General features: G+C 43.0%; 1 protein-coding gene across 1 annotated transcript in view; it reads left to right on the top strand.

The window, feature by feature from the left end:
• The first annotated feature begins 1551 nt into the window (after window positions 1–1551).
• The window catches only part of LOC106568938 (solute carrier family 25 member 36-A), a 28216-nt gene continuing 16069 nt past the window's right edge, over window positions 1552–13698 (top strand). The window contains exons 1-3 of the mRNA XM_014139793.3: window positions 1552–2005; window positions 5837–6001; window positions 12467–12544. Coding sequence (XP_013995268.1) covers window positions 1965–2005; window positions 5837–6001; window positions 12467–12544 — 284 coding nt within the window. The 5' untranslated portion in view covers window positions 1552–1964. The remainder of the gene's footprint in view (window positions 2006–5836; window positions 6002–12466; window positions 12545–13698) is intronic.

Consider the following 13698-nt stretch of genomic DNA (forward strand, 5'->3'; position numbering starts at 1 on the left):
GCGAGCTGACCTCTCGTCACTAAATTGGCAACCTAATTTTATTTCATGGCATCCCATAAAGCACAAAATGTGCATATAAATTGAAAATGCAGTGTACATAAACCAAAACCCTTGACACGTAGTTGTTATAAATATGCAATAGGTCACTAGGAAAATAATTAAGTGATAATGCCCGAGAAGCCAGTGTTTGGAGGATATATTGGCGCGGGTGTTGTTTCATCTCGGGCCAGCAAACCTTCCCAATATATCCTCCAAACACCGGCTTCTCGGGCATTATCACTTTTATACAACGGGTTACCAACATATTCAAATAATGATTGACATATTTCATTAAAAACGTTATTTTGATTCATTAATTCATAGTATTTCATCCTTCCACAAGATATAGTCCCGACACAAATCTGGGGTTGCTACCCAAGCCGTCTGGAGGTTCATTCTATTGGTTCGGTTGCCAGAGACGCGACCCAGTTGTTCAGTCTTTTTGTTCGGTACCTATGGACTCGACCCAGTCGTTCAGTCTTTTTATTCGGTACCTATGGACTCGACCCAGTCGTTCAGTCTTTTTATTCGGTACCTATGGACTCGACCCAGTCGTTCGCTCTAAATGTTCCATTGTCATTCTGGCTGGCAAAGGTTCTTATCCATTGCTTGCTAGCTAGCCAACTACGGCTAATTTACAGTTACTTCAAACAGTGCAGCCAGAATAACAACAGTAGTTGTATTTGCATTTTTATGCTGTTTTCTAGTGACAATTATTGTGACTTCCATAACAATGAGCTAATGAGCCGCAATTTCGCCTAAAATAGAACGTGCTCACTCGTCAGGAGACTTGTTCAGAGGAGCTAGCCTACAACACAGCTAACACAATCACTTCAAACTGAAGCTGGAAAGACCGCAAACTACAGTAGCTGCACTTCGTTTAGTTGGACCTTTTTTCAATTCACATTTCTTCGTATATATCCATAAAAATGATGTAAGCTGATTCATGAGTTCGTCTGGCTGAGAAGCGCTGCCTGCCTGTCTCTCGTCCCGACTCGTTCATTACTATGGGACAGCTGGAGACATAAATTGAATTTTGAAACAATGTTGGAAATGTCAGAGAGACCGAGAGCAAGGTTTATAGTACATTATACCCCTGGATTTAGCTGGTGGTAACGTGTGGAATGCGGTTTAACCAGCGTTCAGTATTCAGGATTAGACCCACCCGTTGCCTAATTAATAAGAACAAATCCATTCATGCAATGTGCATATGACATCATGTTCATAGGTAAATCACCGGCAAAGCATTTTGAATAGACATATCTGACCATATGTCATATTCTCATAAACATTGCTTGTTAAAAAAAAAAGTGAATTTAGATAATTATACATGTAAGGACCTAAAACTGCCCTTTTGTAGGGTGCTGCAGCTGATCATGTGAAAGATTGTATAAACGTTTCATGTGAAATTTGCGTGATCGGGCGGAGACAAATTGACGTAATAAGGCAACTGTCCAATAGCGGACTCTGTTTTGCAGCCTATATGATTCTACTGTAGTTAAATTCTAGGGATATGACCTATCGCCTCTCACTGCAGCGGTGAACAGTTGAGAAACGAAAGCTAGGGGGACTGTTGCAAATAGCGATTGATAGAAGCAATAATACATAAAACAATCTTCCTTTTGAATTTCTCTTATTTTGTAGTCTAACGATCTACAAATTGAAATAAGGTCTGTTCAAAGAGGGGATTGCTCGAAACGAAGATAAGGGTTTGTTTAGCACGCAAGTTGACTAGCTGTCTAGCTAACGTTGCTACGGCAAACTGAATCACCGTTCTAACTGTTACTGATTGATCATCGACGTCGCTGATTTATCGAAGTGCGCAAGTCGTCTTCGAAATCGGGGTGGTCGACCGTTCGCCATCCAACCCTGTCTTCCCCCTTGACGCAGTCCGAAGAGTGTACTGGTTCAGAGAATGCTAAAGAATGAGTCAAAGGGATACCTTGGTTCATTTGTTTGCCGGAGGGTGAGTAGCTATTATTTGCTAGGAATACAGTTAGCTAGGCGACATAACATTTCGTGACTGACTTTTATAGTCAAAACTATCCTGGTGAAAATAACACCCATTTATTTCCCCATTGCCATTTTCCAAGGCGCGCGTGCATGTTACATTAGCAACTGCACTACCCGAGCCATCCTCAGGCAGCAGCTAGCCAGTTGCAGTATCAAAGTAGGTACCACGGTCAAGCTAGCTAGGCGCTGGCCACTACTATTGTAGCCTGGTGTCAACACATCAGAGACATTTGCAGTAGTGTCCGATGTTGACTGTTATCACACACGACATTATTTCATTTGACAGAAAACAGGTTGACACCCACGCATCACACTCAACGGTGTTCGTGGTTTGCCCTGACAGATGAGTACGCTCGTGAATGAAACATCCATGACGCACGAGCCTTTGTTGTTCTCGAGCAGCGTTTGACCGATTAGCAATAGCTATGTCGCCGAATAGCATGATTACGTTTCTTGACACATTTGTTTTGCATTGTATTACTCCGACAAACCTTATAAAACACACATTTTGTAAAGATGGAGAATATGCCCAGGCCTATACGATTCATACACTGTATCAACTACTGCCACACCATTCCATAGACTTGATAAAAAGGTAAGAACACAGGGGTGTAATCATTATTCCGAACAGGAATAATGATGATTGCACTATAATGATTACATTATTCCAAACAGTTGGAACGTTTTACAACTAAAACGAGAGTTTCTATTGGACAAATTCAGGTAGGTCCCTCCCCGTTTCGTTCCGTCTGCTTCCGTTTAAAAAACGTTTTGCAACAAAATTGGCGTAATGAATACGCCCCTAGGTAGGCTACAATATATGAATTTGACTGACACACACGGTAGGCTACGAGTAAAACTCAACGCCACGATGTAATTCACATCAGCGGAGTTGAGCGGTGACTAGTGTGGGAGGACTTGGGCCCCGACCTCACATAAAATGTAATTGTTTTTAATCGAAAACTAAGGATTTCAGCACCCCCAAAATAGCCCGCAATTATATTGCACATTCATTGTCCCGCTTTACTCCATTGTGAAGTTGTTTTACTTGGTTAAGGATAGTCTAGTTATGCATGTCATTGAAAATATTGAGGAACAGTATTCTCCGTGAATTCTATTTCTAGCACGCACATGGATAAAAACGGGTCTCGTTTGATTTGGGCTGAAGTCTCCCAGTGTTTATTTCAAGTGTCATTCTCATTGTATAAAATAAAACTGTAAGAATGCCTCAGTTGTAATGTTGTCAACATACTACCTGCGTGTTTCCGTTCCTGTAGTCGTGTATATTATTGGAGTCATATTTGTCACGTAATTTTCTAGCTTTGCTACATTGTCGTAGACCTTTACGTTCAATACATCATGCTGACACAGGGGATGTTGAAAGGGTTGAAGGGCACCTGGCTGTAGTCTAGGCTGTGGAAAATCTACTTATTTGTGTTGATTCCATGTCAGACTGCTCCAAGTAAATTGAGATTATAGATTTCACCAAGGTGCTTAGGGGCATTGAAACTTGACCAGTTGGTTATTAGAGCCATTCTTGCAATTGAACACTAAATATGCCTACTTATCACAGCAAATCTAATTACAGTATGGTTTTAGGCGCAAGTCTTTGGATGACACATTCAGAGGAAGACAAGATGCTGCTTGATTCCATTGTAGTGCCAGAATAGCTTTCTTTGTTTCCTCTTTCTTTCTTAGCTTTGTTTTCCCCTTTTTTATATTGTTTACTTTGTCAGTCAGCCTCTTCTTTTCCTTCAGGCACTCTGCAAACTTTTAAAATGTCAGCATGTAAGGCCTATCTTGCCAAACCAGAATATTTTATATCTCCTTCATTGTGCTATGAAAACGCAATGTTAGTGGCACAAGTTGTGACAAAGTTACTTCAGCGAGAAGCAAATAATCACAGTCCCCTCGCTATTTCTCACAACGGGGCTCGAGGCCTGTGCATGTTAACTCTTACTGCCTGTTGTACACATGCATGGAGCAGCCTTCTGAATCTAGGCCAAAGGTCGCTCTTGCCTGTATGTGGGTTAGTCTGACAGAGAGCTCTGCCTTTTGCAGCCTGTAGCAGCCAGTCAGCACTCGCCATGCATGCTACTCACATTCACTAAACCTAACCTACAGATGATATACAATGGTGACTATTTTCAGGAACCATTTCACTATAATTGTGCCTTGTAGTGCGCATTCTACACAGCCCTGAGCCCATGTTGAGGTTCATTTGACAAATATTATTTGAAAGAGGAGCTGGGAAAGCCTGTAACCTAGCAAACACAGAAGTCACAACACATGAATAGTAACCCACTTAACTCAGGGGGGCCAGACAGACCATGTCAAAGCGTTACAGGCAAAAGGGCCAGCACCTCAGTTTGCACATTGTCACAGACAAGTAAGTCCAGTTCAAAGTCTCCCAGGCAGTGGGTTGGCCCCTGGCCATAACGGTTAGCGACTATTTACAGTTGCACGCTTTGTGTTCAACTCAAGCTGAATATGTCAATATGCTGAACCTGACCCAGATCCAGCTGCTGCTGGCATTGTAAATCAGCTGGTTGTTTCCAGAAATACCAGGTCTAGATATGGGTGTGTCTTACTCTACTTCTCCACTGCGTTGTTGGCCCCAATAAAATCAGAGTTGAATGATCCACCCTTCACTTCAGGAGATTTTATGCCCATCTTAGTATCACCAAGCTTCAAAACGTTTTAAAAACACAAGCAACAAACTGGAATATAGCTGTTTGTTTGGTAGCACTTTCAATTACAGCACAGAATAAAGTAGTTAGGCCTATAACATGGTAATAAAGTGGGTAGGCCTATAACATGGTAATAAAGTGGGTAGGCCTATAACATGGTAATAAAGTGGGTAGGCCTATAACATGGTAATAAAGTGGGTAGGCCTATAACATGGTAATAAAGTGGGTAGGCCTATAACATGGTAATAAAGTGGGTAGGCCTATAACATGGTAATAAAGTGGGTAGGCCTATAACATGGTAATAAAGTAGTTAGGCCTATAACATGGTAATAAAGTAGTTAGGCCTATAACATGGTAATACAGTGGGTAGACCTATAACTTGGCAATACAGTGGGTAGGCCTATAACATGGTAATAAAGTAGTTAGGCCTATAACATGGTAATAAAGTAGTTAGGCCTATAACATGGTAATAAAGTGGGTAGGCCTATAACATGGTAATAAAGTGGGTAGGCCTATAACATGGTAATAAAGTGGGTAGGCCTATAACATGGTAATAAAGTGGGTAGACCTATAACTTGGCAATACAGTGGGTAGGCCTATAACATGGTAATAAAGTAGTTAGGCCTATAACATGGTAATAAAGTAGTTAGGCCTATAACATGGTAATACAGTGGGTAGGCCTATAACATGGTAATAAAGTAGTTAGGCCTATAACATGGTAATAAAGTAGTTAGGCCTATAACATGGTAATAAAGTGGGTAGGCCTATAACATGGTAATAAAGTAGTTAGGCCTATAACATGGTAATACAGTGGGTAGGCCTATAACATGGTAATAAAGTAGTTAGGCCTATAACATGGTAATACAGTGGGTAGACCTATAACTTGGCAATACAGTGGGTAGGCCTATAACATGGTAATAAAGTAGTTAGGCCTATAACATGGTAATAAAGTAGTTAGGCCTATAACATGGTAATACAGTGGGTAGGCCTATAACTTGGCAATAAAGTAAAGTTTAGCACAGTATTTACTGTACTTTTGGCTATTCTGACCTGCCCGTCTTCCTCCCCTACTCTTTCTCTCTCTCCACATCTAGGTGTGGGGGCACAGTGGGTGCTATTCTGACTTGTCCGCTGGAAGTAGTGAAGACCAGACTCCAGTCCTCTCATGTCACCTTTTACATCTCTGAGGTGCAGCTCAGCACCGTCAACGGGGCCAGTGTGGCCCGCATGGCCCCCCCGGGACCCTTGCACTGCCTCAAGTAAGTTCACCAACACACAGGGGTCACAGAGAATATCTTACACATTATGTGAGTTTACAGGGTTTGGTGGGTCAGTTCTATTTTCAGTTCAGTTCCAGACTATTCAGGTGATGAACTGAAATGTTTGCACTTACCACAGAGAATACACACTGTCTACTCAGTGAGGTTGGAGTCGATTCTATTTGAAGTTTAGTTCAGTTCCAGTCTATTCTTGGGATGAGTGGGTGTTTATGCACTTTGCACAGACAAAAACCATGTGGGCCGAATTCCGACCCAAAGCGTTCACGTGTAACCTGATAAACCTGTTGACATCAGTGCAGGGTTTCCGTGACAATAAATGTTGGGGTCAATCTGATCTCTTATCAATTCAATGAATCAATTGAAAAGTCACAACTGAATGGAATTAAAATAGAAATCATCCTAACCCTTGTACCAGCAACTGGCAAATCAACAGCAGACATTCCTCCATCATCAAACGATCGCCGACCCTCTCGGGAAGGGTTTATATCTGGCTGTTTCACTGTCAAGGCCACCTACAGTATCATAACTGCCCTTTAATACCATTACCGAACACCCTATGACTCAAAGATGAGTTACTGTAGACGGGAGTGTTATCAGACAGAAACATGTTTCAACTTCTCCTTTTTCATGGTTACGGAGCGGCCATCTTTTATCCACAAAGGTCGTTAATGAAAGAGCCTACTTTACCCCGTCTAAAAAAAAAATGATTAAGCTAGGAGAGTCCTTCCCCGCTTTCATCATACTATGTTATGACTGAATTTTCACTTGCATTTTGATCGCAGGAATATGGATCTCCCATACAGGGTCCGACATTAACGATGCCCCGGGACCAGTAAAAAACATGTCGGGACAGTGGATCTTTTCAGTGCATTTTTGCATTCCAGTTCGACATTTACCTGCTCTGTCGTGGTCTACCATTGAAGACTACAGTCGTGCTTTTTGTATTTGAGCAATACGATAGTGGCCGTTCGTTCAAGCTCCACCACCCTCCCGCAGTTACAACTGCTCGAGCACTCAAGCAGTACAGAAGTTAATGTGTTCACACAGCACACTCGAGCTGTCCAGAGCAAAAAGACTTGCCCATCAATCAACTCGCTGAGCTTATTTGTTTTAAGGAAAGTGGTTTACGACAGTTATTGAACATACTAGCAATATGCTGGTTACTGTTGATTGTCTGCAAAAAGAAAGTTACAGAAAGACGCTTTAGCATTAGTCTTGGCTAGCCTACTGTGGCCAGGTCAATATGTCTTTTAGAACGCAGTTCTCGTAAAGGGTCAGTGTCCTATTTTGAGATATAAGAAAAATATTTCCAAAATGACATACTTTACAAACAAAAATGAATACAATGCAATTCTAAAGAATGGAGTAATGACTTACATTGCTAAATTATGTTACACAGCTTTTTAATACATATCATAACCAAATGTAGCAAGTTAATAGCTGCATATAGAGAGAGAGAGAGGAGAGAGAGAGAGAAAGGATGCCAACCTAAAGGCTCTGTATGATCCCAATTAATTGAAAAACCACACCATGTCCGGGCCAGTAGAAATTATGTTTGGGCAAGTAGATTTATGGCCAGGCCAGTGAGAGAAAAAGTTTATGTTGGAACCTGCCCACACACAACCACATAGCGGGAATAGCTTCTTGACATTATTTTGGTAAAACACATCTCAGATTGGGGATTTAGCCTTGTTTTCATCATTTCCGATAAGGCAAAAAATATCCCTTATCATATTGGACAAGTACAAGTTGTTCCATAGCATACTTAAATCTGCCTCTCGCTCACTTGTAAAAATAGAAGAACAGAAGGGGAGAGGCTTAGGGTGGTTCTGTTTTGGTTTGCTTATGCCGACAGCTGTTAACATGCCCTCATCTCAAATATTCCCCACCGAGGGGCCTGGAGGCACAACCTGTTTCACAACTGGCGTTATGAAGGGAGCATACAGTAAGTGAGGAGTAATTGAGGCTTGAGCATATTACCTAAATACACTGGGCCATAGACCTTGTAGTTGTATGGGCATACAGTGCATTCAGAAAGTATTCAGACACCTTGACCTTTTCTAGATTTTGTTACATTAAAGCCTTATTCTAAAATGGATTAAATCGTTTTTTCCCCCCCTCATCAATCTACACACAATACCCCATAATGACAAAGCAAAAACAGTTGACTTTTTTTTTGTTGCAAATGTATTAAAAATGGAAATTCAGACCCTTTACTCAGTACTTTTTGAAGCACCCTTTGCAGTGATTAAAGCCTCAAGTCTTCTTGGGTATGACGCTATAAGCTTGGCACACCTGTATATGGGGAGTTTATCCAATTGTTCTCTGCAGATCCTCTCAAGCTCTATCAGGTTGGATGGGGCGCGTTGCTGCACAGCTATTTTCAGGTCTCTCCAGAGATGTTCGATCGGCTTCAAGTCCGGACTCTGGCTGGGCCACTCAAGGACATTCTGAGACTTGTCCCGAAGCCACTCCTACATTGGCTTGGCTGTGTGCTTAGGGTCGTTGTCCTGTTGGAAGGTGAACTTTTGCCACAATCTGAGAACCTGCTCCAGAGCGCTCAGGACTTCATCAAGGATGTCTCTGTACTTTGCTCTGTTCATCTTTGTCTTGATCCGGTCTAGTCTCCTAGTGCCTGTCACCGAAAAACATCCCCACAGCATGATGCTGCCACCAGCATGCTTCACCGTCGGGATGGTGGCAGGTTTCCTCCAGACGTGACGCTTGGCATTCAGGCCAAACAGTTCAATCCTGGTTTCATGATTGGGAGTCCCATAGGACGGCGCACAATTGGCCCAGCGTCGCCCGGGTTTGGCCAGTGTAGGCCGTCATTGTAACTGACTTGCCTAGTTAAATAAAACAATCATCAGACCAGAGAATCAAACTCCAAGCGGGCTGTCATGTGCCTTTTAACTGAGGAGTGGCATCTGTCTGGCTACACTACCAGAAATGCCTGATTGGTGGAGTGCTGCAGAGATGGGTGTCCTTTTGGAAGGTTCTCCCATCTCCACAGAGGAACTCTGGAGCTCTGTCAGAGTGACCATCGGGTTCTTGGTCAGAGTGACCATCGGGTTCTTGGTCACCTCCCTGACCAAGGCTCTTCTCCCCCGATTGCTCAGTTTGGCCAGGTGGCCAGTTCTAGGAAGAGTCTTGGTTTATAACTTCTTCCATTTAAGATTGATGGAGGCCACTGTGTTCTTAGGGACCTTCAATGCTGCAGAAATGTTTTGGTACCCTTCTCCATATCTGTGCCTTGACACAATCCTGTCTTGGTGCACTACGGACAATTCCTTCGACCTCATGGCTTACATGCACTGTCAACTGTGGGACCTTTATATAGACAGGTGTGTACCTTTTCAAATCATGTCCAATCAATTGAATTTACCACAGGTGGACTCCAATCAAGTTGTAGAAACATCTCAAGGATGATCAATGGAAACAGGATGCACCTGAGCTCAATTTCAAGTCTCATAGCAAAGGGTCTGAATACTTACGTAAATAAGCTATTTGTTTTTTATTTTTAATACATTTGCAAAAATGTCTAAACCTGTTTTCGCTTTGTCATTATGGGGTATTGTGTGTAGACTGAAAAAAAATGAATCCATTTTAGAATAAGGCGGTAACGTAACCGTGGAATAAAGGAAGGGGTCTGAATACTTTCAGAATTAACTGTGTTTGTGGGTCTCAATGAAATACATTGTCAGAGAATCATGTGGCAGTTATCTTTTCAAGGAAATTAAATATTACACTAGTTTAGTACAGTGTCTGTAAATAAATATTGATAAAGATGTGGAGGGTGCTCAACCAACGTGAGTCGAGGTGCAAAACCATTAAAAAAAAACTCCTAATTGAACAGAAAAAGGCGCAACGTGTACATAGGTTAGGTTTCTATCATTAGCGAGCGTTGTGCCTTTTCATTGTCAGTAAATATTGATTTCCCATTTATTTGTCTCTGCCTGCAAATCGTCTTCTTAAAGGCAGGCTATATCCTATATGCAAAGCGTAGCTCAAGGGAAAGTGCAAGTGTCCACTGTCATCATTCTTGCTGCTTCAAGTTCAGTAGCTATATGTGCAAGATCAGGTGAGCGTGTGGTCTCAAATAGAGTAGGCTATATCTTATGTGTGGACAGAGAGGCACGGGACAGTTACCTTTTCAAGGAAATGTACTTCCTAAATATGATTAGGCTATAGTTGACTACATTGCCTAGAAATAAATATTGATCGCCCAGATTTGTCTTGGTCTGAATAAATAAAATATAGCTCAAGAGAAACTGCAAGTCTCTTAAACCCCTTAAGAGTCGATTTTTGCGGTCCCGCTGAATTTTAATTGGCGTAATAAAAAACATCAAAATCCGTCTGTTTAAGCTAGAGACTGCATTGGATGAGTCTCAAACGACCGCATCCGCCGACGTTGCCCTTCCGCATCTGCGGTGAAAGGTGGCAGAGCTACAGCTGTGTTTTGTCAGACCATGAGACATCCTTTAGCGCCCGGCCGGTTTGGTCCAAAACATATTATGACACCTCTATTCGCTGATATAGCCCAGTAATACCGACAGCCTAATATAATTGGCCACGAGAACTTCTGGTAATTTAACCTATTTCTATGGTTATTTTTGCGCATTTTGATGTTGCCTATAGGGCACTAAATTGCTGGGACTATGGCTGCCAAGTGAGCTGCCTCACAGGTGCCTAAAATAACATTGCGGGACTGCGCATTGGGTTCGGGACCAGTTCTTGCTGTAGCGGGTCGGAGTCGGACAGAAAGCCAGCGGGTGCGGTATGAAAAGCTGCGGGCGGGGAGCAGGATGAATAAATCCATCCCACCCAGACCTCTAGCTGGAGGCTTGGTTCCGTCTTATCACAGCTCCGCTGCAGTGTTCTCGGACCAGCTTCTCTCCCGTCTTTCCCTCAGTCAACCTCCATGCTTCTGCCCTCAGGAAGCACTAGCTGAAACCCAACACCACCACTTGGCTGCACAGGGAGAAAAACCCTGCAGAAGTGGGTCACCAGCGTATGCAGCGCTGCCCAAATCCTATTTAGAACCCAGTAGTTCTGTATGAGCTGAGCTCTGTGGCTGCGTAGATATGAGGGAAGACGCTGTAAGTCTTCTAGGACTGAATTCATAGTTAAATTCACAGTTCAATCTAGAGTCCTTGATATAAAGCTATTTCAAAGCAGTGCGCTATCTCGATGAGGTAGGTTAATAGTGGAATAACCTTGGCTTGAATTCAGGCTAGCGATTCCTAGGGCGTAGGGTAGCAGTGATGTCAGGAAATGGGGTAACGTTTTGTCATGGAGCTCATACACTGAGTGGACAAAACATGACAGACTGACCAGGTGAATCCAGGTGAAAGCTATGATCCCTTATTGATGTCACTTGTTAAATTCTCTTTAATCAGTGTAGACGAAGGGGGAGGAGACAGGTTAAATAAAGACTTTTAAGCCTTGAGACAGTTGAGACATGGATTGTGTATGTGTGCCATTCAGAGGGTGAATGGGCAAGACAAAATATTTTAAGTGCCTTTTTAAACGGGGTATGGTAGTAGGTGCCAGGCGCACTGGTTTGAGTGTGTCAAGAACTGCAACGCTGCTGGGTTTTTCACGCTCAACAGTTTCCTGTACGTATCAAAAATGGTCCAAAAATGGTCCCAAAGGACATCCAGCCGACTTGACACAACTGTGGGAAGCATTGGAGTCAACATGGGCCAGCATGCCTGTGGAAGGATTTCCATGCCCCTGATGTATTGAGGCTGTTCTGAGGGTGAAAGGAAGGTGTATTTCATGTTTTATACACTCAGTGTATAGGCTAATGACACTATAAACAGCATGACCACAATCATCAGCCATTACCATGTTACATAGAGCAGCTACTCGCACTGCGTGCCCTTACAATGTCATGCTGTCTCCATTGGAGGCCTGCTATCTATCTTTAATGTTTGGCAAGCCGCCTAATGCCACTCTCTTATCACTCATCGCCGATGACACAACATTCGTATCAGGTATATTGCCCTGTAGTACATTTCCTCTCGTTTTAAATCCCCATAATGTCCCAATGTCACACTCCCACATACGAAAGCTGAGATGCGTCATCTAATCGACTGCATCATTAGTTATATTGATCTGTTTTGACATGTTTCTGGTTCCTTCCATTTGTAACTAATATTGTAATAAACAAATGCGTTTATGGTCCATTTCCTGATACTGTGTGTAATTGCAAAATGGGACATAAATGCATCGGTATATTAGTCACAAATGGAAGATTTTCGGCAAAGGCCGTTGCGCTATGGTCATGGCAGTCAGATTATACACATTGGCACTAGCCCACGACCGGAGCACTGTCTCGACAGCAATCTTTTCTTATGTTTCAGCATAATGAATAGTTAGCACTTTGATTTAGCACTATGCTAACTAACAACGCCCCTCTCTCTCTCTCTCCCTCTACAGGTTGATACTGGAGAAGGAGGGACCCCGTTCGCTTTTCAGAGGGCTGGGTCCCAACCTGGTGGGTGTGGCTCCTTCCAGGTATGACCTCACTTGTGCAATAATTATCCTACCTGTTGTGGCTTCTGCTGCTATTTTCTGTCTTTCTGTCTAGTCTACTTCATGGAGCTTTTTGTTGTTGTTGTTGGCAACTGCAGATTTAAACGTGGCTGGCGACGTAGATTTTATATTCTATTCAGCTGGGAAACAGAGAATTATGTTTGTCTTTGGTTTTCCATTATTTGACCTTGGCGAGACCTCTGCTTCAGATACCCTTTTTTTCTTTTTTAAACACAACCCTCATCGGAGGACAAGATTACCACAATTTACCTTATTTTTCATTACACCATACAGAACATAATCTTTGTCCATGAAAAGAACAATACATGATTGCTACCGAATCTCAGTAAAATTCCACTCCTGCCCTGTCCTCATTTTCCACCTCCACTGGGGCATTATTCATTCTCCCTAGTGGTAGAACCCAGACGGAAAGGAGACCGTTCTAAATGTGAGCCATATTACGCAACAGCAGCCTGCGGGGTCTAGTCTCTGTTAATCAGAGTCACTGTGAGCAGAGCAGCGGCCGTCCACTGGGGCTGCTGCTGGGTCATGTGACCGGTGGTGTCGCTGCCGTAGCGTCGCAATGCAGCGACACCATTGGCCCGCTCTGTTGTTGTGTTAATCTCCCTTTCCCTGGATGAGATGGTTCTTTCTGTCTCTGTTTTTATCTTACACATTTTTTTTATTTTTTATCTCTGTATATTTCTCGATCTGCATTTCTCTCTTTACCTTTCTGCATGTACATTATCTCTCTCTCATTCTGTTTTTCTCACCTTCTCTGTGGGGCGTTAAATGCCCTTTGACGGTCTGCCCTGTTTCCGGCTGTGTATTTTGTCTGTTTAGGCTGTGCCTGTGAGTATGCAGAGTCTGAATAGAGTGTGTGTGTGTGTGTTTTCCCGTCCTCTGTGGAGTGAGCTGCTCTCCCTAGCTGTGGCGGCTGGCTGCCTCGTGATGGGCAGGGAAGAGAGGGAACGTTATGTGAAGTCTGCCTCAACACTGCGGGAGAGCGAGACCAACAGCAGGGCACACTAAACCTGAGCACGCACACGCCTTTGCTAGCACTGCAGGACACGAGAGAGGGAGGTAGTGAGAAAAAGGTGAAAGACTGACCTGAGCTCAGACTGCCTTGGAAAAAT

Source organism: Salmo salar, chromosome 14 (genome assembly GCF_965601325.2).
Source record: "Salmo salar chromosome 14, fSalSal1, whole genome shotgun sequence".
Lineage (NCBI taxonomy): Eukaryota > Metazoa > Chordata > Actinopteri > Salmoniformes > Salmonidae > Salmo > Salmo salar.